The 22,828-nt window shown below is 42.6% G+C and overlaps 1 protein-coding gene across 1 annotated transcript; it reads left to right on the forward strand.

The window, feature by feature from the left end:
• The first annotated feature begins 7,683 nt into the window (after positions 1 to 7,683).
• Clec3a (C-type lectin domain family 3 member A) lies at positions 7,684 to 17,301 on the forward strand. Its single transcript, XM_027406117.2, has 3 exons — positions 7,684 to 7,798; positions 13,644 to 13,727; positions 16,910 to 17,301. The coding sequence occupies exons 1-3, from the start codon at positions 7,684 to 7,686 to the stop codon at positions 17,299 to 17,301; spliced, it is 591 nt and encodes a 196-aa protein (XP_027261918.1).
• The last annotated feature ends 5,527 nt before the right edge of the window (positions 17,302 to 22,828 follow it).

The raw sequence follows: 22,828 nt of genomic DNA on the forward strand, positions 1-22,828 counted from the left end.
CTTTCAAGTACCTATATAATGAGCAATCTCCCAGGCCTTATAAATTGCCAAGACAGAAGATTAGTCATTGTAAGCTGATAACAGAGATGGAGGGGGAGGAGGAGGAGGAGGAAGAGGAAAAAGAGGAGCAAGGATGCTTTTTGGATAAAGCAGAAGCCTGTAGTGTTAAATAAATCTGTCTGACTTGCTGGGCAGTGAATTCTCTACCCTAGTAAGGAAAGTTCCAAAAGAGGACTATCACCAATACAACATCACGGACTCCTGTAATAGGTCTGATGACTGTGTATCTCTTAAATGTGACATTCTATTTTGCTCATCTTCCTGTCCTGACTTTATCAGAAACTTTCACATTGAACTTTTGGATAAACCCAGGAGGCCCCCATCCCTCTCACCACCAGGTGAATGTTGCTTCTTATCTGAGTTCTGATTGTCAAAGAGCTAAATTTGACCATTTATAGATTGAGAAAAGAAAACCCACTATATAATAATGACTTCCTTACTGTATTTACATGAAAAAAATCTTGTCATGACAGCCAAGAAACTGAGGGGAAAAAAAAACCTAGCATAACACCTAAGATTAATGGAGTCTAAGTCACCATCTTTCCACTTCAAAGCATCTAGGTTGACATGTCTCATACAATATATGTTTATGAAAGGCCCACTAAGCTATCTAGCCATCTTAGCAGGCATTAGAACTCTGCCATCCAACATGGAAGCCACTGGCCACAGGTGGCTATCCAACAGCATTAGTTTAAAAAATAAGAAGGGACCAAGGAGTTGGAGGGTGCAGCTTGTTTGCATGGTAGAATGCCTGCCTAGTATGCAGGAAGTCTTGAGTTTGATATCCCAGAATCACATAAAATGGATGTGTTGGTACATGCCTGTAATCCAAGCACTGGGGAAGTTGGGGCCAAAGGCTCAAAAATTCAAGGTCATTCTTGACTACATAGCAAGTTTGAGGTCAGTCTGGACTACTAGAGACCTGAAGGAAAAGACAGAGAAATAAGGAGGGGAGAAGACAGAGAGGAAGAGAAAAAAGCAATTTCTGTATCCAATATCACGTATGTAGTTGGATATCAATACATGAAAGGCAATGGCATGCACAGATCTAAGAACCTTACATAGGTGTGATGCCTTGTTTTTCTTTATGGAAGTAGAAAGGGAAGCCAGAGTATCCCATGGATGGTCATCTACTGTGACAACACTATGCACATCTCTACATGTGTTCTAGTTTGCTTAGTCCTACTGCAAGATGGGTAAAAAACAAAACAAAACAAAAACAAACAAACAAACAAACAAAAAAACTGTGTTTTGCTTTTTGTTTTTGGGTTTTTTTTAATGATCATTGACCACTGTCACACAACTAATAAGTCACATCTGAAATTTGCTCTCATGCTATCAGAGCTCTTGTTCATTCCCATAGGTAATACTGCCCCAGTGTAGCACAGTCTCACAACCTCTTCCTTTAAAACCATCTCTGACTCTCTTCAAAGTGTTGACATTCTCAGTGGTCACCAATTTGAGTCACAGACAACAGAAACAAGGTAATTTGTCAATCTACCTAGCAACCTTCCTTCCTTGCATTTCAGCTTGGCTGTGCTATATCCAGGTTCAATCCCATGACCTTCCCTAAATGATGCCCTTGAACCTCTGAGCACAGCCTTCAAATGTGTTTGGCCTTGAGTATTAATAGACAAAATCACAATGTGGCCGGATGGATTTGCTGGTTAGAATTCGAGACTCTGGAAAATAGCTTAGAGCAGACTTTAAAATAGCAACTGGGTAACAAACACACCAGTGACACAGGGTGGCCCAGGATGTGTGTGTGGCAAACAGACATTTATTAAAGAAAATAAAATACCGGTGACAGTTTTAAAATCCTCATCAAAACACTTTTTGTCTGAAGGTAATATTTTTATAGTTCCTATTCCCTGCCTATAAATGTGTACCCCTTCTTAAATAGCCATTTCAGAAGCCCATATCCAACCCAGGAGACAAGCTAGTTTCATCATTCTGATTAACAAAACAGGAATTGTTCAGCCTTCAAGAAAAGGGAAGCTGCCTTCCCTGAAGGCAGTGGGGAAGGGACCATCAGTCTCATTCTCTTTCGTGTCCATGGTGGTCTTGATTTTTTTTTATTAAGATTCTGAGGGTGATTCCAGAGTTTTGGAGGCAAGGACTCACATACAGGGACAGACCATGTTTGACATCAGAGTCATGTGTGACAGTATGAGCATCTTTGGCTTGAGATGCAGGCATGCAGGTAGTATTCATACATACATGTGCTGAGGAGTTGTGTGTCAATTTGATACAGTCTAAAGTCATCTGAAAGGAGACAGCCTCAACTAAGAAAATGCTTCCATAAAATTAGGCCGTAGGTAAGCCTATAAGGTATTTCCTTAATTAGTGAAAGGTGGGAGAGGGGCCTTCTTTGGCTCAATAAGTCCTTAGAGCTCTACCTGCTGTCTCTTCCTTTAGCCAGTTATCTAGCAACTTAATCTACATATTTTCCTGAAGGGGTGGAATGAACTTGTAATTTCTGCAATAAGGAAAAAAAAAAGCTAAATTTGGGTGCTGGAAAGATGGCTCAGCAGTGAAAAGCATTTGTTGCTCTTAGGAAGGACCCAGGTTTAATCTCGGCACCCAAGAAGCAGATCACAACCATCTGCAGCTAGAACTCCAGTTCCCGGGACTCCTGTTCTCCCCAGTTACCAGGCATGCAGGCATCACACAGAGATACATGTGCTGAAGAATAATTTTGTTCAATTTGACACAAGCAAAAGTCATCTGAGAGGATGGAGCCTCAATTCAGAAAATGCTTCCATAAGATCATGCTGTAGGCAAGACTATAAGGTATTTTCTTAATTAATGATTAATGAGAGAGGGCCCATCCCATTGTGGGAAGTGCCACCCCCTGTGATGGTGGTCCTGGGTTCTACAAGAAAGCAGGCCTAGCAAACCACAGGGGTCAAGCCAGTAAATGGCACTCCTCCGTGGCCTCTTCGTCAGCTCCTGCCTCCAGGTTCCTTCCCTGCTTGAGTTCCTGTCCTGACTTCCTTCAATGAAGAACAGTGACATGGACGTGTAAGTCCAATAAACCCTGTCATCTCCAAGTTGCTTTGGTTATAATCCTATAATAATAACCCTAACTAGGATAATACATGAATGCAAAGTGCCTATACACATAATGTAGGATAAATAAATTTAAAACAAAAGCTTTTTAAAGTCAAGGCAGGGTTTCCACCTGTGTCTGAGCACAAGACTGAGCACCTGTTAGATATTCAGAGCTTCCCCAGGGCTCAGAGTGATGACCTCTTAGCAGGACTCCAAGTGCTAACACAGCCACGAAACTCATCGCACTTCTGTGGGTTGAGGTGCTGTATTCCTCTGGTGATGGGCCTCATTGCTTGGAAAGGAGGGAGGATTGGAAGGACACAGAATCACAGTTGCCTGCACATGTTCTCAAGTATTTACTCAGAAAATGCTACAGAGCAAGGATTGTACTGTGTATCTAAGCAAGCTCACTGACCCAGTCTCCAGCTTACAGATAGCCAGCAAATGAGTGGATAAAACCAAAGTCCAAGGTATCAAACTGTGGTAGAGAACAGCAGATGGTGCTTAGACAGTGCAGAGAAAGCCTGAGTGTGGAGGTGACATTGAATTCAGACCTAAAAGAGGAGGGACCAGCCACAGTCACACCAGAATACACAACAGTTCAAGTTTTGGGAGGGATAAGGTAGAAGACCACAGGAAAATATCTTGAAAGGCTCTGTGTGTGGGGGGACACAGTTGTGATTAAAGTGACCAAAGTGACCGTCAGATTATAATTCAAACTTGGCAAGCAGTCTCTTTGACCTGAGAGTCACCAGGAAGAGCTTTGGGAGACACAGGTGGTATATAAATCTCATAAACAGCTATCGAAATCTAGTTTGATGTTTAAATTTAACAGAAGCTCTGTCTCAAAGTGGCTGTGGGGGGAGGGGCAATCCCAACATTCGATGTTCAGATGGTTATGGGTTTGGGATGTTAGAGAGCTAAGCCATACCCAAAGATAACTTCAGGGGCTCGGATTTGGTCCACTGAGTGGATGATGAAGACATTTACTGTGATGGGAAACACAGGGTCAGTAAACAGAACTTTTTTTTTTTTTTTTTTAAATTCACAGGACGCTCATGGGGAAAGAAAACAGCATTTAATTTTTAACCATTATATATTGAAATGCCTCTAAGACATTAAACTTGAGGTGTCATATGAGAAGCCAGACATAAGAATTGGAGGGGAGTAGATTCAATGGATGAGTCTCTGATAAAGAATCTGACTCCCTGAGAGGGAACAAGATTATGGAGCAAGTGAGTATAGGGGATTTGAGCTCCCAGCAGGGATGGTTTGATTAACCAAGAGCGTCAGATTTAGTGAGACCATTGTGTAGGATACTATAACCATGGATACAGCATTGTCCATTTGTTCACACCCACATAATGTGAACAAATGGCAAATCCATCCTTAGTTAATAAGTGACGTATCCTTTGATTGTAACATATCAATTGGTTATGTCATAACATTATCATAGATTGTAACATACTAATCTTTTGATTGTAACAAACTCACCACACTAATTCAAAATGTTGCCAGTAGGAAGAACTATGCTGGCAGGCACAAGAAGGGTGGCAAGGTATGAAGGAAGTTTTTGTCCCCCTGGCTCAAAGTGTCTGTAGATTTAATGCTACTCTGTAATAAATAAATAAATAAATAAATAAATAAATAAATAAATAAATAAACTCTACTGGGCCTGGAGAGTTGACTCAGCAGATAAGAGCCCTTACTGTTCTTGCAGAGGATCCAGGTTCGACTCTTAATATCCACCTGGAAGCTCACAACTATCTGTAACTCCAGTTCTATGGGATCCAACACCTTCTTCTGACTCCTGTGGGCACTAGGCATGCACATAATTCACACAGGTACATGGGAGAAAACTACTCATGCACATAAAATAATATTTTTTTCTCTTTTTTTATTAATTCAAGTTAGGGAACAAGATTGTTTCACATGTAAGTCCCTTCTCCCTCTCCCTCCCCTCACCCCCATCCTTCCTCCTCCACCCCCAATCTACCCCCCACCCCATCCACCACCACTCCCCAGGCAGGGTAGGGCCCTCAACCAGGGCTCTGCAAAGTCCACCAAATCTTCCTGTGCTGGGCCTGGGCCCTTCCCCATGTGTCCAGGGCCAGAGTATAAAATAATAATTTTTAAGACTAAAAAAAAACCCCCACAATTCTAAAATAAATAAATCCTACTAACTTGAGAAGAAAGAAGCGTGGACTTTTGGATGAGACTCAAAGAAAATCAAATATAAAAGGTATCAGAGGTTTTCCTGGAAAGTAACAAAGAGCCTAAAAACCTTATATACTTATTGAGAAGAAAAAAAAATGCCTTCCCTTCCAAGGGTACTGTGAGGGTAGTGCAGCTCCAAGATCTAAGACACACACTTGGCTTTTCATCATTGTTTGGCAACTTGAATTATCCCCCTCTGAGGAAAGGATTTGCAGAGATGGCATAAACATTTTTGATCAATTGTGGAATCAATGTTTGCTTTACAGATTGATCTTTTCCCCCCTTCAATCAAAGCTCATTTTTTTGCAGCCCAAGCCTTCCAGAGTCAGGGAAAAGTAGACTGTGATGTCATCTCTGGCCCTGGGAACCTTAGTGATACTGGCAAGACCACTTAGGCCTTTCGAGACTCATTCTCAATCACATACAGCAAGCATATAGGCTTGCTATAAAGAGTAAAATAGCCTGATATTGAGATCATCCTGGGTTACACAGTGAGTGTCATGTCAGCCTGAGCTATGTAGTAAAAGACGTGTCTCATAAAAGCAATATTTGGAGCCTGGAGAGATGACTCGGGAATTAAAAGTACTTGATGCTCCTGCAGAGGACTTGGGTTTGGTTCCCAGAATCACATGGTGGCTCACAAACATCTGGAACTCCTTATTATAAGGATTTTCTGTCTCTGCCTCTCTTGTGTTGGAATTACAGGTAGGGTATCAAACTCACTTGCTTTTCCTGGGTCCTGGGTATATAAGTCTCATGCTTCTCCAAAAAGCACATTACCTACACCATCAATCCCATCCCACCCACCCCCACATAATACACAGTCTTAAAATTCATATCTAGCTAAGAACAATTACAGCCTTTCATTGTCATTATCTATTTACTTTTCTAAAATATTTTAATTTTTATTATTTTTGCATTTGTCAGGGTTTGTGCACATGAGTTCGGTTACCTGTGGAGATGTGGGATTCCCCCTAGAGCTGGAATTACAGGAGGTTGTGAGCCACCAGATGTGTGTGCTCAGAGCCAAACTTGGGTCCTTTGCAAGAGCAGTAGTCTCTCTTAACTGCTAAGACATCTCTGCAAATCCCTCATTGCATTCCTCTATTTCTTACATAATTCATTTCCAATCCCTGAACTCCAGCAGAATAATGCAGACACAGTAGTGTGTGGACACATGAGTGTTCAGACTTAACCTGTTTAAATGCACAGTGGTATTGGAAATGGTAGCAAATATCTAGAATCCAGCCCTTGGGAAATAGAGCCTGGAGAATCAGAGTATCAAGGTCATTTTTTAGCTATATAGCAAGCTTGAAGCCACTTTGGTCTACATGGGAACTAAAATAAGATTTTAGTTTTTTCATTTTGTTCATTTGTTTGTTTTTGTTTAGGGTTTGTTTCTGTAGCTTTTGCTGTCCTGGAACTCACTCTGTAGATCAGGTTGGCCTCCAACTCACAGAGATCATCTGGCATCTGCCTCCTGAGTGCTGGGATTAAAGGTGTGTACCACTACCACACAGGTTTAGTTTTAAAAATAAAAATAAATGGGCCAGGGGAATGGCTCAGGGGGTAAAAGTGCTTGTCACCAAGACTGAAGAACTGAGTCTGATCCCTGGGACCTACATGGTGAAAGGAAAGAACTGACTCCTGAAAATTGCCCTCTGACTGTCACATGTGTTTGTAACATACTTTCGCATACACACACAGACACAAACACACATGCACACACAATGCACATACAGGAACTTCCCTGATGGGATTTAGGCTTTTTCCTTGGGGAGAGGGGTCATAGTATCACTTTATTTTCTGCTGCTGAGAGTTCATCCCAGTGTCCCACATCTGCCAGGCAAGCACTGTGTCACTGAGACACATCCTCAGGCAATTTGGCTATTTTTTTTTAAACTCTGAGAACTAAAATGGATTCATTTTCCAGATATTTAATACACTTCGAAGCTCTAATACCAAGGCTTACATATTGGGTCTTCACAGAGACCTCAAGCTTCCCAGATATAGTATATATTAAATATACTTCATATATCAACGTTTTTAAAAAAGCAAGTCTTTCTTTTACTCAAATACACTCTGAAAAGGCAAATGGATAGGAAAATGCAAACAGAATAAAAATATATGCATCAGGAGCCCAGCATGAGGTAAAAGAACAGCAGGCCCCCTTATGCCATGATCGGAGGAACTTTCCAACCTTCCGTCAGCGGGCTTCTAGCCAACCTTGAAGCTCCCTTATATAAAGTCAGCCCCAGGCAGCCCAGAGCAAGATGTGACCTGACAGCCTCCCTGCTTCCTAGTTGCTCCAGCGCTGCTGACCAAGTGGCCAGACTGGCTTGTCCCAGAACCATGGCAAAGAATGGACTTGTCATTTGTATCCTGGTGGCCAGCTTACTCCTGGACCAGACCAATAGCTACCCATCCAGAGTGAAAGCCAGGAAACACAGCAAACGCCGTGTGAAAGGTAATGGGACTTTGCTGCCCCGCAAAAACCCTAGGCTTACTCAGGCAGGGAAGGTATAGCACTAGGTTCATACCCAAACGGCACCAGGAGATCAACATTACATCGTGGGTGTGTGGCTTTGCAGGGGATCCGGTGACTTTTGGAGTCTCTGGGGGAGTTTGCTATTTAAAGAAATCATATACTAGCAGGTTTTTTTTATTATTGAAAAATATTTTATAATGAAAACAGTCTGTATTTGTGCCTTTTGTCCAATGAATTTTGATAAGGTGGAGCGTTTCTGAGCTAGAACTCACATGGACCTGTGGATATACGGCTTTATGGGTGGTGGGAAAGCAATATACTGATTAGTGGTATCCTGTGATCATCTGGGTATAAATATATTCAAATATATTTGTAAGCTCACTACAGTCTCATTAAGTTAGATGGCTGGGGCGACTGGCTTCCTTTTGGCTATCCTGTGGGTTTATTTCCCCTTTGGGACAGTTGTTGAAATCATGTATCTAATTTTTCATATCATGGACCACTGAATGTCTCTTTAAGAACCTGTCAACACAAAATCAGACAGGATTTAAAGATATTTTGACATGGAATTCACTTGCCAAGCATAGCTGGATTTGAGGTTGGTTTATGCTAGGTTGAGAGACAAAAACTTCACAGCTGCAAAGAACCAAGATGATGGGACTGTATCTGCCTGAGATGGAAACCAGAGCAAAAGAGAAATGCAGATGTCCCAGTGACGTTTTATCTCAGGCTCTGAGTCATTTTCCTAACAGGGTGTTTCAACAAAAATATCATGTTGAAATAGCACTGTTTCCTTAGCACTTTCACTTTGTTAAATGCAAAGCCAAGCTGCAAGGGACAGCTGGCTCACTTGGGAAGTGGAGGCAGGAGGATCAGGATTTCCTTTTATTTTTTATTTTTTCTTTTCTATTTTTTTTAATTTAAATTAGAAACAAGCTTGTTTTACAGGTCAAGAGGATCAGGATGTCAAAGTCCTCTTTGGCTAGGGAGTTCGAGCCTGGGCCTCATGAGTCCCTATCTTAGCAAACAAACAAACAAAACGTGAACAAACAAAAGCCTCCACTAAAGTCTAGATTTCACCTGTCAGCAGTGGATGATGAACCCTCTTGTGGGTCTTTGCTGTTATTGTTTTTGGGTTGTTTTGTTTTGTTTTGTTTTGTTTTATTTCCTATTCCCAAGGACCATTTCCAAAGGGCATCTATGAAAGTCTGGTCTGAGGGAAGGTTGTTTAAGCAGAGATGTTTTTCCTTCTAAAGTATTGCCTCTCCCTGAAATCTCTTTAAATGAAAGTTTCAGATAGTTCTCATGAGGAGGTGAAGTGTATAGCGAACGGCAGGTGAGGATGGCAGAAAAAAAAAAAAAGAGAGAAGACACTGAGTGGTGTGCCATGCTTTTGTGACTCTCCATTTTTTACTGAAGTAGGAACTGTGGGGAGAGGGTAAAATGTATATATGCAAGCTCTTTGCTCTTTCTGATTCCTTCTTGCTCTCTCTCTCCTATCCTAATATCACCCCCAGCCGGAATGTTATTTTAATCATTTGCAATCACATCTTTTTGGTTTGTTTTTGTTGGTGGTGGTGGTTTTTTTTTTTTTTTTTTTTTTTGAGACCAGGGTTCTCTGTATTGTTTTTTTGAGGTTGTCCTGGAGCTCGCTCTGTAGACCAGGTTGGCCTCAAACTCACAGAGATCCGCCTGCCTCTGCCTCCAGAGTGCTGGGATTAAAGGCGTGTGCCACCATCGCCCAGCAAAACACATCTTAATCATCCCCCCTCCCCCAAAGTAATAATCTTTGCCTTCAGATCTAATGAAAATCAGGTCTACAAGAGGTAAAGCAATCGGCTTCAATTTGCTGGTTACTTCTTTTCCCACCTATTCACGTGGTTTTTTTGTTTGTTTGTTTTGGTTTTTTATATATATATTTTGAGTTCCTTGAGATAGTCCCAAAGTTTACAGACCCAAATGTGAAAGCCAAGGCAGGAGTGGTGACACATATCTGTAATCCCAGAACTTGGGAGGTGGAAGCAGAAGACTGTGAGTTCAAGACTAGCTTCAATTATATAACAGATTTAAGCGTAGCCTGGGTTTCATTAAGACCTTGTCTCAAAACCACAAAACCACCATTACCAAAAAAGTAAAATCTGCCTTTTCCCTTCCAATCCTTACTCATAATTATCTACTATTAAAAACAGATTGACATTACAAATATTTGACAGGTAAATAACTTTACTTGAAGTGCTCAGTCTTGAATAGCTATAAATGGAGGCATGTTTCATTCATTTTAACAGCTGGGCAGGTTACTTTATTGTTTGGGGAGGTTCCCACTTAACTGGTTCTTCCTTGGCAAAGTTTCTGTTTGACACAGTGTTCTGCATAAGACCTTTGTGCGCATATGTCTATCCTTGTACTAAGAGACTGTAGTATACTTTCTAGAAGCAATGTTCTCTGTTAATCAGACTCTCTAATTGTCCCTTCAAATGATAGCACTAGTCTATGCCATTCTCACTTAACTGCACAAACCAACACCTTACCATGTTTCCACTGGAAATATTTGTTGTGTTTTCTATCTTGAATCTGATACTGCATAGCCACGAACACAAAGGAATAGGAGCCCCTTTAAGAGACTCAAAGTGGTGACAGCAGTTAAGCACCAAATACAAGTGTTCCCTAAGTACTTACTTCATGGGTCTCAACAAATTATGTGTTATACTAATGAATAAAATATACCTTTTAGAGTGAGCTAGCTCCTCTGGGCATTCCTTCTGTTCATACATCTGAGCAATGGAGAGCGGAAGCCACCAAGGTACCCAGATGATGGCTGCCATAATGATCTCCCAGGAGCCTAATAGGAACACATGTGTCTTTGTGGTAATGACAGTGTTTACAGCTACTTATTTAAATAGAATAGGAGCTGGAAGCTAAGCAGGAAGGAAGGGGGATGAAATGTGTCTAGCTGACAGCTTGTAAGTTGGAAACAAGACCACAGAGGGCCTTTGCAAACCTGGCCCCAGGAGCTGATGGGTTTGCATCCTAAATGCCCCTTTATTTATTCCAGTTTGAGCAGTCTCACCGGAAAAAAAAATATGTGGGCAATGGCATTCCTGAGCTGAGCTGTTAAATGCTTAAGAACTGATGTACAATGTCAAGTGAAACAGAGGTGGAGGGGGTGCTGAATACCCCAGAAGGCAGTTTCCTGGCCCAAATGTGAAAACATCTGGCTTGTGAAGCACAAGTTTAAGGGGACAGAGAATTAGGACACTGGATTTTATACTCTCCTGAGAAATCACAAAGACACAAAACTGATTTTCTTTTGTATGTGTGCCTGTACATGTATGTCAGTATGTGTTCACAAGTATACATATGTATATGGAACCCAGAAAACAGCCTCTAATATTTCTCAGGTGTCATCCACCTTGTTATTTTTTGTTTGATTTTCTTTTTTATTAGAAGTGTCTTTTCTTGGTCTAGAGTTCTGACAAGTAGGCAAGGCTGACCAGCCAGGGAGCCCCAGGCATCTGCCTGTATCTGCTTCTCAAACTGGGATTATAAGCATGCCACCATGCCTAGCTTTATTGGTTAAACTTGGGTTCTGGAAGGTCGAACTTGGCAATCATTACTGATTGAGCCACCTTCCCAGTCCACATATCCGAGTCTCCACACAGCAGCCCTACAGAGACAGCTGGAGATGGTTCATAATCATCTTTACTCATCATCTCTGTCTAAGTCCATGTGCTGAGGACCAATGAGCTGGAGACAGCTGCATTACAGAAGCAGATCAGAGGAGTGAGAATGAACAGGCTGGAAGCCAGAGACACCCACGTTTGAGTTCTGCATCTTATGGTCTTGGAGACTTTCAGAGGGTGGAATGCAGCTTTCTGTTTCTCTGCACCTTCTTCCCTAAGGATCTCAGAGACAGTGAAAGAGCTGGTCTCACAGCCTAGTATGTATGATGTCTTTTAATATATTCCTCTGTAGCATTTTGTGTGGCTTGTCACAGTTCCTAGTGATCATGAAGACAGTCCCCATTCTTCTGGAATTTAGATTCAGTCACAGCTACTTACTTATGTACAACTGAGGTTAGCCAAAGACAATCATGAAGATTTTTTTTACCCCATCTAAGAACATTCAAGAACAAATAAATAACCGGGGCTAGGGATATAGTTATTGGTAGAGTCAATAACTATATTAATCTCTAATACCACCAAAGGGGGAATGGGGAGGTGGAGAAAGAGGTAAATAAAGTGGCTAGAGAACAAGGAATAAGGAGAAATAGTAGGTGATGAGTTTCCCATAGGTAACTTTTCAATGGTCCTTTATCACTCAAGCCCTCCAGGAGCCACTGCACCTCCACCATACCCCATCAGCATCATAAAAGTCCCAGGGTCAAGGAGGAGAGTCTGAGTTCTGGCCTTACCCACCATGGCATTTAGCTCTTTGCACTCACCCTGTCTTCCATTAATATTCAAACAGCATAAACCTTTTATATCTCCCAAAGTATATACCCTCAATACAAGCGCCATTCATGTTCACTGTTGTTTGTGTGAATCCTGGATAATAAACCAAGGAAACTAAGTAAGTAAAATCCAGATGGTGCTCTGAAGGAAAATAAACAAGGTTTGGGGAAGGTTAGCAGTGGGGATGCTAATTTCCAGGGTTATCATAGAAGTCTACTCAGAATGCAATTAGGCTTGGTAAGGAGAGATGAGAGCAGACACCACCTGCAAAGTATCTACAATCCTTCTCACCCAGGGTCTCTTTGTATATTGTCTTCAGGGCACACTTGGCTCAGCTCATCAGAACCACCACTGCCTTGGATTCTACATTCCAAAGCTGTGTTTGTTTGTTTACATCTCAACTTCAGTTCCTCCTCCCTCCTCTCCTCCCAGTCCCTCCCCCCACCCCTATTCACTCCTCCTCTGTATCTCTTTGGAAAAGGGCAGTCCTCCCATGGATATCAGACAGCCGTGGCCATGGTGTATATTAAGTTGTAGTGAGACTAGGCATCTCCTCTCCTATTATGGCTGGATGAGACAACCCTGAAGGAAGAAAGGGTCCCAAAAGCAGGCAACAGAGTCAGAGACAGTCCCTGCTCCGGCTGTTAGGAGTCCCACAAGAAGACCAAGTTGTACAACTGTAACATATATACAGAGGCCCTAGGTCAGTCCTATGCATACCCCCTAGAACAGTTATCTGTTCAGTTTCTGTGAGCCCCTATGAGCCCAGGTTAGTTGAGTCTGTGGGTTTTCTTATGGTGTCCCTGACCCCTCTGGCTCCTACAATCCTTCCTCCCCCTCTTCTACGGGATTCTCAGAGCTCTGCCAAATGTTTGGCTGTGGGTCTCTGCATTTGTTTCCATCAGTTCCTGGATGAAGCCTCTATGATCACAACTTGGTTAGGCACTTATCTAAGTATAGCAGAATATCATTAGGAATCATTTCATTGACTTTTTTTTTCCAGTTGTGTTTGATTCTATCCTAGGAGGTCTCTAGGCTGTCCAGCCTCTTGGTCTTGACCTCCCAGGAAGTGTCTGGGGTGAGCTCCCTTTCATGGTATGGGTCTCAGGCTGGGTCAGTCATTGGTTGTCAACTCCCACAATTTCTTCATCACCTGTAGGCAGGACAAATTGTAGGTTGAAGGTTTTGTGGTTGGGTTGGGTTGGGATCCCAACCCCTCTACTGGAAGTCTTGCCTGCTTACAAGAGATGGCCAGTTCCTCTGTATCCCTGAGTCAACCTTATAGACTCCTATTTTTGTTTTTTTACATTTCCATTTTATCTAATCAAATGTTTTCCATCTTACCCCCTCCCCCACCCAACCACGCCCCCCAGAAAAGGATGGTGACCTGAAGTCTCAAGTAGAAAAGCTGTGGCGGGAAGTGAATGCCCTGAAAGAAATGCAAGCTCTGCAGACAGGTGAGATGGTCAGTCACCAGAGTCTGCTCTGGAAGGGGAGCAGGCAAGAATCAGCCATTGCCTGGGATTGAGCTCATCCAGGTTGAATGTTGAGTTCTGGGGATTGTCTGTTAATTAAAAACAAAACAAAGCAAGACAAAAAACAAAACAAAATTGACAGCCAGATATGCTAGCACATGCCTTTAACCCCAGCACTTGAGAGGCAGAGACAGGGGGATCTCTGAGTTGGAATCCAGCCTGGTATACAGAATGAGGTTCAGGACAGCCAAGTCTAGACTTAGAACACAGGAAGTTCCCTGGGGCTCACTGGCCAGCCAGTCTGCTGAATCAGGGAGCTCTAGGCAGAGTGAAATACCTACTAGAAAAACAAGGTAGAGAGCAATTGAAGAAGATGCATGACATTAGCCTCTGGCTTCCACACTGAAATACACACACACACACACACACACACACACACACACACACAAATCATACACAGAAAGAAATATACAAACACAGACATACACACACAGAAACTTGCACAGAAACACATGCACACACACACACATACACACACACAGAAACATACATACACAGACACACACACAGAAGCACACACAGAGAGATACTTTAAAGGCCAGGTCTTAATTACCTTATGTCTGTGTGTCTGCTTGTTTGAGACAGGGTCTTACTCTGTAGCTCTGGCTGTCATGGAACTAACCATATAGACTAGGCTGGCATCAACCTAACAAAGGGTGCTGTGATTAAAGGCATACATCACCATTTCCAGCCTTAATTACCTTCTTTATAGGTGGGGAAACATAACAAAAGGAGTATTAAATGACTGAAATGAAGCATTACCTGCCAGATGTTCACTGAGTGCCATTAGGGAGCCACAGAGATTTGACTGAAACAGGTCCACACCAACAAGACTACACCCAACATGGATGCGCATGTAAAGATATTGTTAAGGCCTCTGCTTGCTAACAGACTTTGTCTGGAGAAAAGCTCTCCTCCACAGCCTACTAGCTGCACATACTTCTGTGCTTTAATGAATGAAAACAGAAGGCACAGGTCCTGAGTAGCCCTGGCCTGTAAGGATACCAGGAGCCAATATCTCTCACACTGGCTTCGAGAGTTGAGTTTTGAGAGTCCCCACAGGAATACTGCCTATTAAAGTTAGCACCTTCAGGTTAATGAAGTCACAGCTTCCCATCAAGTAGTCATTCCTTCCAAGCTAGTGTATGCTACCAAACCAGGGTCACCTTCACCGTACACAATGCTGCCTAGGAACAGGGTGATAACACTCTTTTTATCAGCTTTCCAGGCATACATAATTGGAAAGTTAAAGTAAGGCCAAATGATTCTGTATAATGAGAAAAAAATAGGTTACTCTTTCTGCGTGTTCTGACACCATTAATGCTTTGTTCTGAGACAGAGCCTTAAATTGAGTTGTATGGCTCAAACTCACTACACAGCTGAGGCTGACTTTGAACTCCAAATCACCCTGCCTCCACCTCCCAAAAAGCAATGCATCAGCATACCAGGCTACTACCTAAAAGTTAATTTTCCAATATATATGTTGAATAGTCACTTTGAATTGGCTTCTCCAATACTTCATACTAAAATGTGATGGAGGGAGACTTAGGTCATGCATTATGGCTCTAGAGCTTGGCTCAACAGTACTAAACCCTTAAACTACCTGTGGCTTTATTTTATCCTGAATAACCTAAGCAATATTACTATCCCCTGTTTATCTTTGTAAGAAAACCACAGTTCCAGCTGGGCATGGTTGTGCATACCTGGTAACCCCAACACTCAGGAGTGACAAGTTTATTGAAGGCCAGACCAGGCTCCATGCCAGCTTGGGATCTGTGTCAAGACCCTTGTTTATTAGAGCATGGCTGTAGCTGAGTTGATAGAACACACTTGCCTCACATGTGCAAAGGCCTGGGTCCTATTCCAGCACTGCATTAAAAAACAGGGTTTGGCCAGGCGTTGGTGGCGCACGCCTTTAATCCCAATACTTGGGAGGCAGAGGCAGGTGAGTTCGAAGCCAGCCTGGTTTGAGTGCCAGGATAGACTCCAAAGCTACAAAGAGAAACCCTGTCTTGAAAAACCAAAAAACCAAAAAACCAAAAACAAACAAACAAAAAACCAGGGTTTGGTGACACATGCCTGATAATGCCACAGAATCAGCAGATAGAAGCGGGAAAATCAGAAGCTGAAGGTTCTCCGGAGATACATAGTGAATCAGAGGCCATCTGGGATTACATGAGACCATGTCTACAAAAACCACAATGAGGGCTGGCAAGATGGTTCAGTAGGCAAAAGTGCCTGTCACCAAGCCTGACAACCTGTGCTTGATTCCTGAGCCCCACTTAATGAAAGGAGAGAACAGACTCTCACATGTTGTCCTCTGCCAAATGCACTCTGGCAGGTGTACACTCTCACACACACACACACACCACACACACAGTGTTTCCCTGTGGTTTTGGAGGCTGTCCTGGAACTAGCTCTTGTAGACCAGGCTGGTCTCAAACTCACAGAGATCCACCTGCCTCTGCCTCCCGAGTGCTGGGATTAAAGGTATGTGCCCCCACCGCCCGGCTTTTATGGTTGTTTTTAAGACAAGATCTGTCTCTGTAGGGCTGGCCAGGCTGGAACTGTAGATCAAGCTGACCTCAAATTTATAGCAAGCATTCTGTCTCAACCCCTTAAGTACTACAGTTATAGGCATGTGCCACCACAGGTGGTTTGTGTTGCTTTTTAAATTATGAAATTCCATTTCATTCTAAACGTCCCAAGGAAACCCACCATGTGGTTCCTTACATAAACTAGGACACAAATTATCTCAAAGCAACTTAGGGTTTAAGGTTATGTTTTGAGTCTTGTGTGGGTATGAATTCATTATATGTTCCCTAAACCCTTTGGGGGCATGATAACTTGTAACAATTTCTCTAACTTCAATAACCTGACAAATGTGGATGATAAAACACCACAATATTGTGTGGTTGCTGAAATTGCTAGTTATTGCCTATTATTGTGTCTGGCATGAGTAAAGCCATCATTGGTAACTCATCACTGTCAGCACATCAATCATTACACAAACATCTATCAATGCTTGCTAGGTTTAGTATTAGGTATGTCACACACACACACGAAAGCATCCTACTTCTTCATCAAATTTCCCATCTTCACAGTCTGTCTTCGAGGCACCAAAGTCCATAAGAAATGCTACCTTGCTTCAGAAGGCCTGAAGCACTACCATGAAGCCAATGAAGATTGCATTTCCAAGGGAGGAACCCTGGTTGTCCCCAGGAATTCTGACGAAATCAACGTCCTCCGAGACTATAGTAAGAAGAGTCTGCCAGGTGTCAATGACTTTTGGTTGGGCATAAATGACATGGTCACAGAAGGCAAGTTCCTTGATGTCCACGGATTTGCTGTCTCCTTTCTCAACTGGGACCGTGCCCAGCCCAGTGGTGGCAAGCGGGAAAACTGCGTTCTGTTCTCCCAGTCAGCTCAGGGAAAATGGAGTGATGAGGCCTGTCGAAGTAGCAAGAGGTACATATGTGAGTTTATCATCCCTTAGCAAGTCCCTCCCAAATATCCCTTCCAACTAAAGCTGTTCATGATAAATAAGCTGGTTGTCACCCGAAATAAGTCAAAATTACACTTATTAATTGCAAGATTGTAATGCCAGTATTGATATCCATAGGTTTATAGAGTCAGACCATATTTCTACTTTAGCTCATTATGGTGTTACCCTTCATGTAGCAAAGGGGATCAGAAAAGAATGACCCAGACATGGTAACAAAGGGACTTCTGAAAATGGGCTGTCAAATCCCTTTCCAACTCTTCCTGTCTATCTCAGGTAGATAGACCTACCATATTTGAAAAATATAATAGCTATGTGGTTCTTCAAGACAGAAAAGCAAGACTGGGATGCCTGGAAGATTTATCTTTAAAATTTGTCATGATAAAAATACATTTTGAGAAATGTGTCATTGGTTGATTTTTCCAGTTGTGTGAGCATTGTAGTATGCCCTACATGAACTCTATGTTGTAGGGCAAAACTCCAGGTGACCTCTAAATGCCTCAAGACACAAGCTGTGTGAGTATGATGCTGGTCCAACATGGCAGGCTTTCACAATATACTTCTTTTCCTAAGTACAAAGACATAATAAAACAGTTGGAAACACAGCAGAGTATACTATCTTTCCATCACTATAATAAGATACCTGATACAGACATGTGTGAAACAAAGTGAGATTTATTTAGCTTATAGTTTCAGTGGGTAAAAGCCAAAGATTAAGCAGCCCTAGTGATTTGGCCAATGGTGAGGGTGGCAGATTGTTAGCAAGAACTAGTGGTAGCATCTAAAACAAAATCAGTAATAGAGATGATGAGTAGGATCTCCTTTCAAAGGAGTGTCCCTAATCACCCAAGGACATACTAGACAGATCCACCTCCTTAAGGTACACAATATCTTTCAAAATTTTGTCACATCAGGGTCCTTGAGGGGACAGAGCAATCAAATGACCTTCAGTTATGTGTGTACGATAGGCATATAAACAACACACTCATTTATTATTGTTACCAAGTATTACATGCTGTGCTGAATCATGTTAAACTTTATGCCTAGTGGTGTGTTAGGTTTGTTTTTAGGACTATCACCAAGAATATATATTGCTACACATAATTTGCTACATGAGGATAGCAAAAACGTTTCTAGGCAATAAATTGTTCAGCTCCATCACAGCCCTTGGGCAACCATCAAATATGCAGTCTATTACTGGTCAAAATATTGTGCAGTGCATAGATATATTTAATTGACAAGAATGTCCTAAGTGGGAGATTCTAGGTGCTATATAATTCAAAACCTTTTTAGCACAATGCTTAACAGGCTTAACCCTGTTAGCCTATGGTCCTTGCTTTCAGATGCTACATCCCCTTGTGAGACATGGCTTCTGTCTGCCATATCAGAGCGGGGATGTCTGGAGAGGTTCTCATTTAACTCTTCAATTTCCCCAACCCCAGCTTTCTTGGAGGTGCCCAGTCAAGTCTGCCCGCAAAAGTGAGTGAGCATATTTGATCAATTTCTGCTCTAAGCATTCTATAACTACTTCTAGCCAATGAACAAAGCTAAGAAAGGAGACGAGCAGCAGGTGGTGAGGACAAAGAATTTAGAAAAAGACAAGGCAGGACTGGGGGTGCAGTTCAGTGGGTAGAGTGATTGTCTAGCATGCAGAAATATCTGGATTCAAATGAAAAGGACCTTTAAACCTATAATCCCATCACTGGGGAGGCAGAGGCAAAAGGATTAGGAGTTCAAGGTCATGCTCTACCAACTGAACTGCATGAGGTTTTATTTAGATGACAATAAAAGAAATATGCCTCTTTCCCTTCACTTATATATCCTTACAGTCTCCTTTTATATGTGATAACAGTATTTTTTACTTTCTTTACATATATATTATCATTGTGCATTTCACTCTATGAGGGACAATTTGTCACTAGAAGTTGAAAGTTGGACTTACATATACTATTTCAGAGTAACACATGTGTGCAATTTTTTATTCAAACAATGCTATTTCCATTAAATTGCTTAACTAGATTTTATAAAAATAACTTCATTGCTTAAAAACAGCAGCATAAATTTAAGGCTTAGGGGAAATGGGTTTTGTAGAAATAAACTATTCTGAATATATTCTGTCCTTCAAATAAACATCTTTTCTCTTTTGTGAATAATGTCCTATTCCTAAGAGCTGAATTACATATGCTTAGAATTAAATTTTGGGTTTGTTTTTTCATTGCATAATAAAGTCCCAAATCTGATCAGTGTGCATTTGTTTAGATATTGACTACATTTATTCAGAATATTATATTTATATCAAACAGGGCAGAATTTAAGAAGGAAAAGGCCTGGATTTGATCAAACTGCTAACACCGGTGTATTGGAGAATAATTTCAGCTAGCCTTGAAGAAGCACAATTTTGAGATGGGGCATGGGAGATGGGAGTGGGAGTGGGAGTGGGGAGCAGGGGAGACTTTAAACACATGTAATTGGAACAATATTTGGTTGCTCCCAGGCAACCACAATATCACCATTGTCTTCTGAAAGATAACATTAGTAGGTGGGCAGTAGCTAAGTCGAGAAAGCACTTGCTTGAAGAAGTGAGTTCAGACCTAGAAAGACACATAGAAGGCTGAGTGTGGCAGTGTGCACTTGTAACCCAAGTACTCTACAACACTCAAGGTTGTCTTCTGACTTACACATGTGTCCCATGTATACCTGCACCTACACACACATGCACATGCATAGGCACAGGACACACACACACACACACACACACACACACACACACACACACACACACAATCACGTGGGGGGGAGGGAGGGAGGGAGGGAGGGACGGAAGGGGGGAAGAAGGGAAGGAGGGAGAGAGTGAGAAATAAATTGAGCAGGCATGACTGAACAGCACATTCCCATCACATTCCTAGTTCTGTGCTAAATTTGACACAATTCTCACTTTACTTCAGAATAACACTGCAAAGTAGGCTCTAGATTCAATTTTGTTATATGGAAGAAAAACACAATGAGAGAGGTGACAGCTGTCCTAAATCACATGCCCAGAAGTAGTGGACCACTCATCACACCCTCAGCAACCATGGAAGCTCTGACTTGGTAAAATCTGGCCCAACAGATGATGGGGCCGATTCCAAGTCACGGCTCAGATTCCTCATATAGGGTCATAATTTGGGCAAACAGATAACTTGAGAAGACATTGGCTCTGAAGCTGGTGTCCTGACCCCTTTGCAAGGCCTGGGTTAAGAGGTCAAGGACCATATGTAGATGGCAGAGTTTGGATCCCCAAAGATTGTGACAGATAGGTTCGTCGTTCCCAAGCAGCAAGAACTCAAAGTAGCATCAGTAGCAGCAACTAGAAAACACAACCCCACAGAGCCACCAGCAGCTAGAGGAATTCCTTTCCCACTCACATCCTCCATTCACTTAAATGAGGTCTTTCACTACTATGCTCTGGAAAGAATGGCATGATAAATCAGGATGCAGCAGAGTTAGTGACTATTAAGTCTTTAGACAGAGTCATAGATGTAAAAGACAGTATACATCCTAAGACAAGGGTGTAGGCATCTTGAGAGAAAGTCGCATTTCATCAAAGAGTCTGTGTATGTGAACCTGCAACATTCTAAGTTATGTTCCGCCAATGTTGTGATTTATAATGAGTTTAAAGATTAAGGAAAACACAAAATTTAAACAAAGTTTGAAAGTTAAATAAACATGTATAAGCTGGTTTCTCTCTGACTGTGAAAGAGGCCACATTTGCTATTATATCAATGACTGCAGATACACAGTTGAGAAGGAGGGACAAGGACAGCTTCTCTGAAAATGCCTACCCTCCCCCCTCCAAAAGGTAGCGGGCTGGACAGGAAGCCATTAAAGACAAGGTTCAAGGTGGTGTAGTGGGAATGTTGAAGTGTAGCTCTCCACACTTGATGGCTCTGGCATGGATGTAGGAGGGGAAGGACTCAATTCTATTTAAAGGGTAGGCCACAGAAAGTTTGACCATGCCACAATGAGTATAGAGATAACACATATTAGACTTTTCCCCCTTATTTTTCTTTTTGCTTTTTTTTGAGGGGGCAGTATCACATGGGTGGGGACAGCCACAGAAGGACTGTGAAGTGGATGTGGTCAGAATACACTATATGAGATTCCCGGGGAGTCAACAAAAATGTTATGTTGAAAATAAAGTAAGGTCACATGCTCAGGGGAGAAAGGAGGAAGACTGATGGGGAGGTTGAGGCCGGTGAGTTCTAGGCCAGCCTGATGTGAGCATGTGTTTAAGTGACTGAGTCTCAGAAGAGGTTATGAACGACCATGGGAACTTTTAAAGTTGAACTAAATGAATTTTGCATTATGACAGGCGATAAGCCTATGGAGGCCATGGCGTAGAGTGCAGTTGTTTGAATGTGAATGGCCACCGTAAGCTTGTATTTTGAATGTCAGGGTCCCAGTTGGTGGATTGTTAGAAAGGACTAGGGGGCATGGCCTTGTTGGAGGAGGTGTGGTCTTGTTGAAAGAGGTGTGGTTTGTTGGAAGAGTCGGGATCTTTTTAGCAGAAATATGGCCTTGCTGGAGGAGGTGTGTAGGGGACTGTAGCCACGCCTGCTAGGGGCTGCCTATAGGTGTGCCTGACCATGCCTGTGAGAGCATAGTCAGGGTGATGAGGGATGTTCACACATGGCAGTCTCTGTTTTTGCTTTCATCTTTGGCTAGCTGTACTTACTGCTGCCCCGCCAGGCTGCCTAGGTCACTCTGTGAGATTTCCCTATTAAATTCCCTTGTATTTTTACCTGACTCCTTATTGGTAATTTCCTGTGATATCTGGTTGTCACAAGCAGGATATTGTAAACCTAGGCCCCCTTTGGGAGAGCCACCGGATACCGCAAGGACTGTGGAAGAGTTGGTCGGGATCACACTTCCTCTCTCCTCAGGTGCACACAGCTTGAAGCCAAGCCACTTCACCAAACAAGTGCATTCCCTTTGCCGCTGAGGTGTTCAGAGTCTGCCCAGCTGGGAGAGTTCTCCAGATCTCCCCACGTTTTTGCAATGCAGTTTCTAGCTGCTTGTGCACGGGACTGGCTGGGATTGCGGCCTACCAGCACCCGGAGGCCCCCTGCCCTTGAGCTGAGTAGGCCTCTGGAGTAGGCCTCAGCTTCCAACGGGGCCCACGGCTTTCCCTTGCTGAAGTGGAGAAATGCTTCTTACTGGATTGTTCTTCATGGTTAGCTCAGCCTATTTTCCTACAAATAGAACAGGACCACCTGCCCAGGTGTAGCACCACCCGAAGGAGGCTGGATATTCTCACATTAATTATAAATCAAGAAAATGCCCCACAGACATGCTCACAGGCCAACCGATACTCTCATAAATATCTAGGCTTGCTGGTGAGAGTTCTTGGGATCTGCCACTCACCTCAATGCTCCGGTTACAGGCATTCTGACCTTCAGTCATGCCTAGCTTTTTTATGTGGTAGCTTGGGATTTGAACTCAGGTCTTTATGCTTGCTGAGCAAGAGCCCTTACCCACTGAG

The sequence above is a fragment of the Cricetulus griseus genome, chromosome 3 (assembly GCF_003668045.3).
Source record: "Cricetulus griseus strain 17A/GY chromosome 3, alternate assembly CriGri-PICRH-1.0, whole genome shotgun sequence".
Lineage (NCBI taxonomy): Eukaryota > Metazoa > Chordata > Mammalia > Rodentia > Cricetidae > Cricetulus > Cricetulus griseus.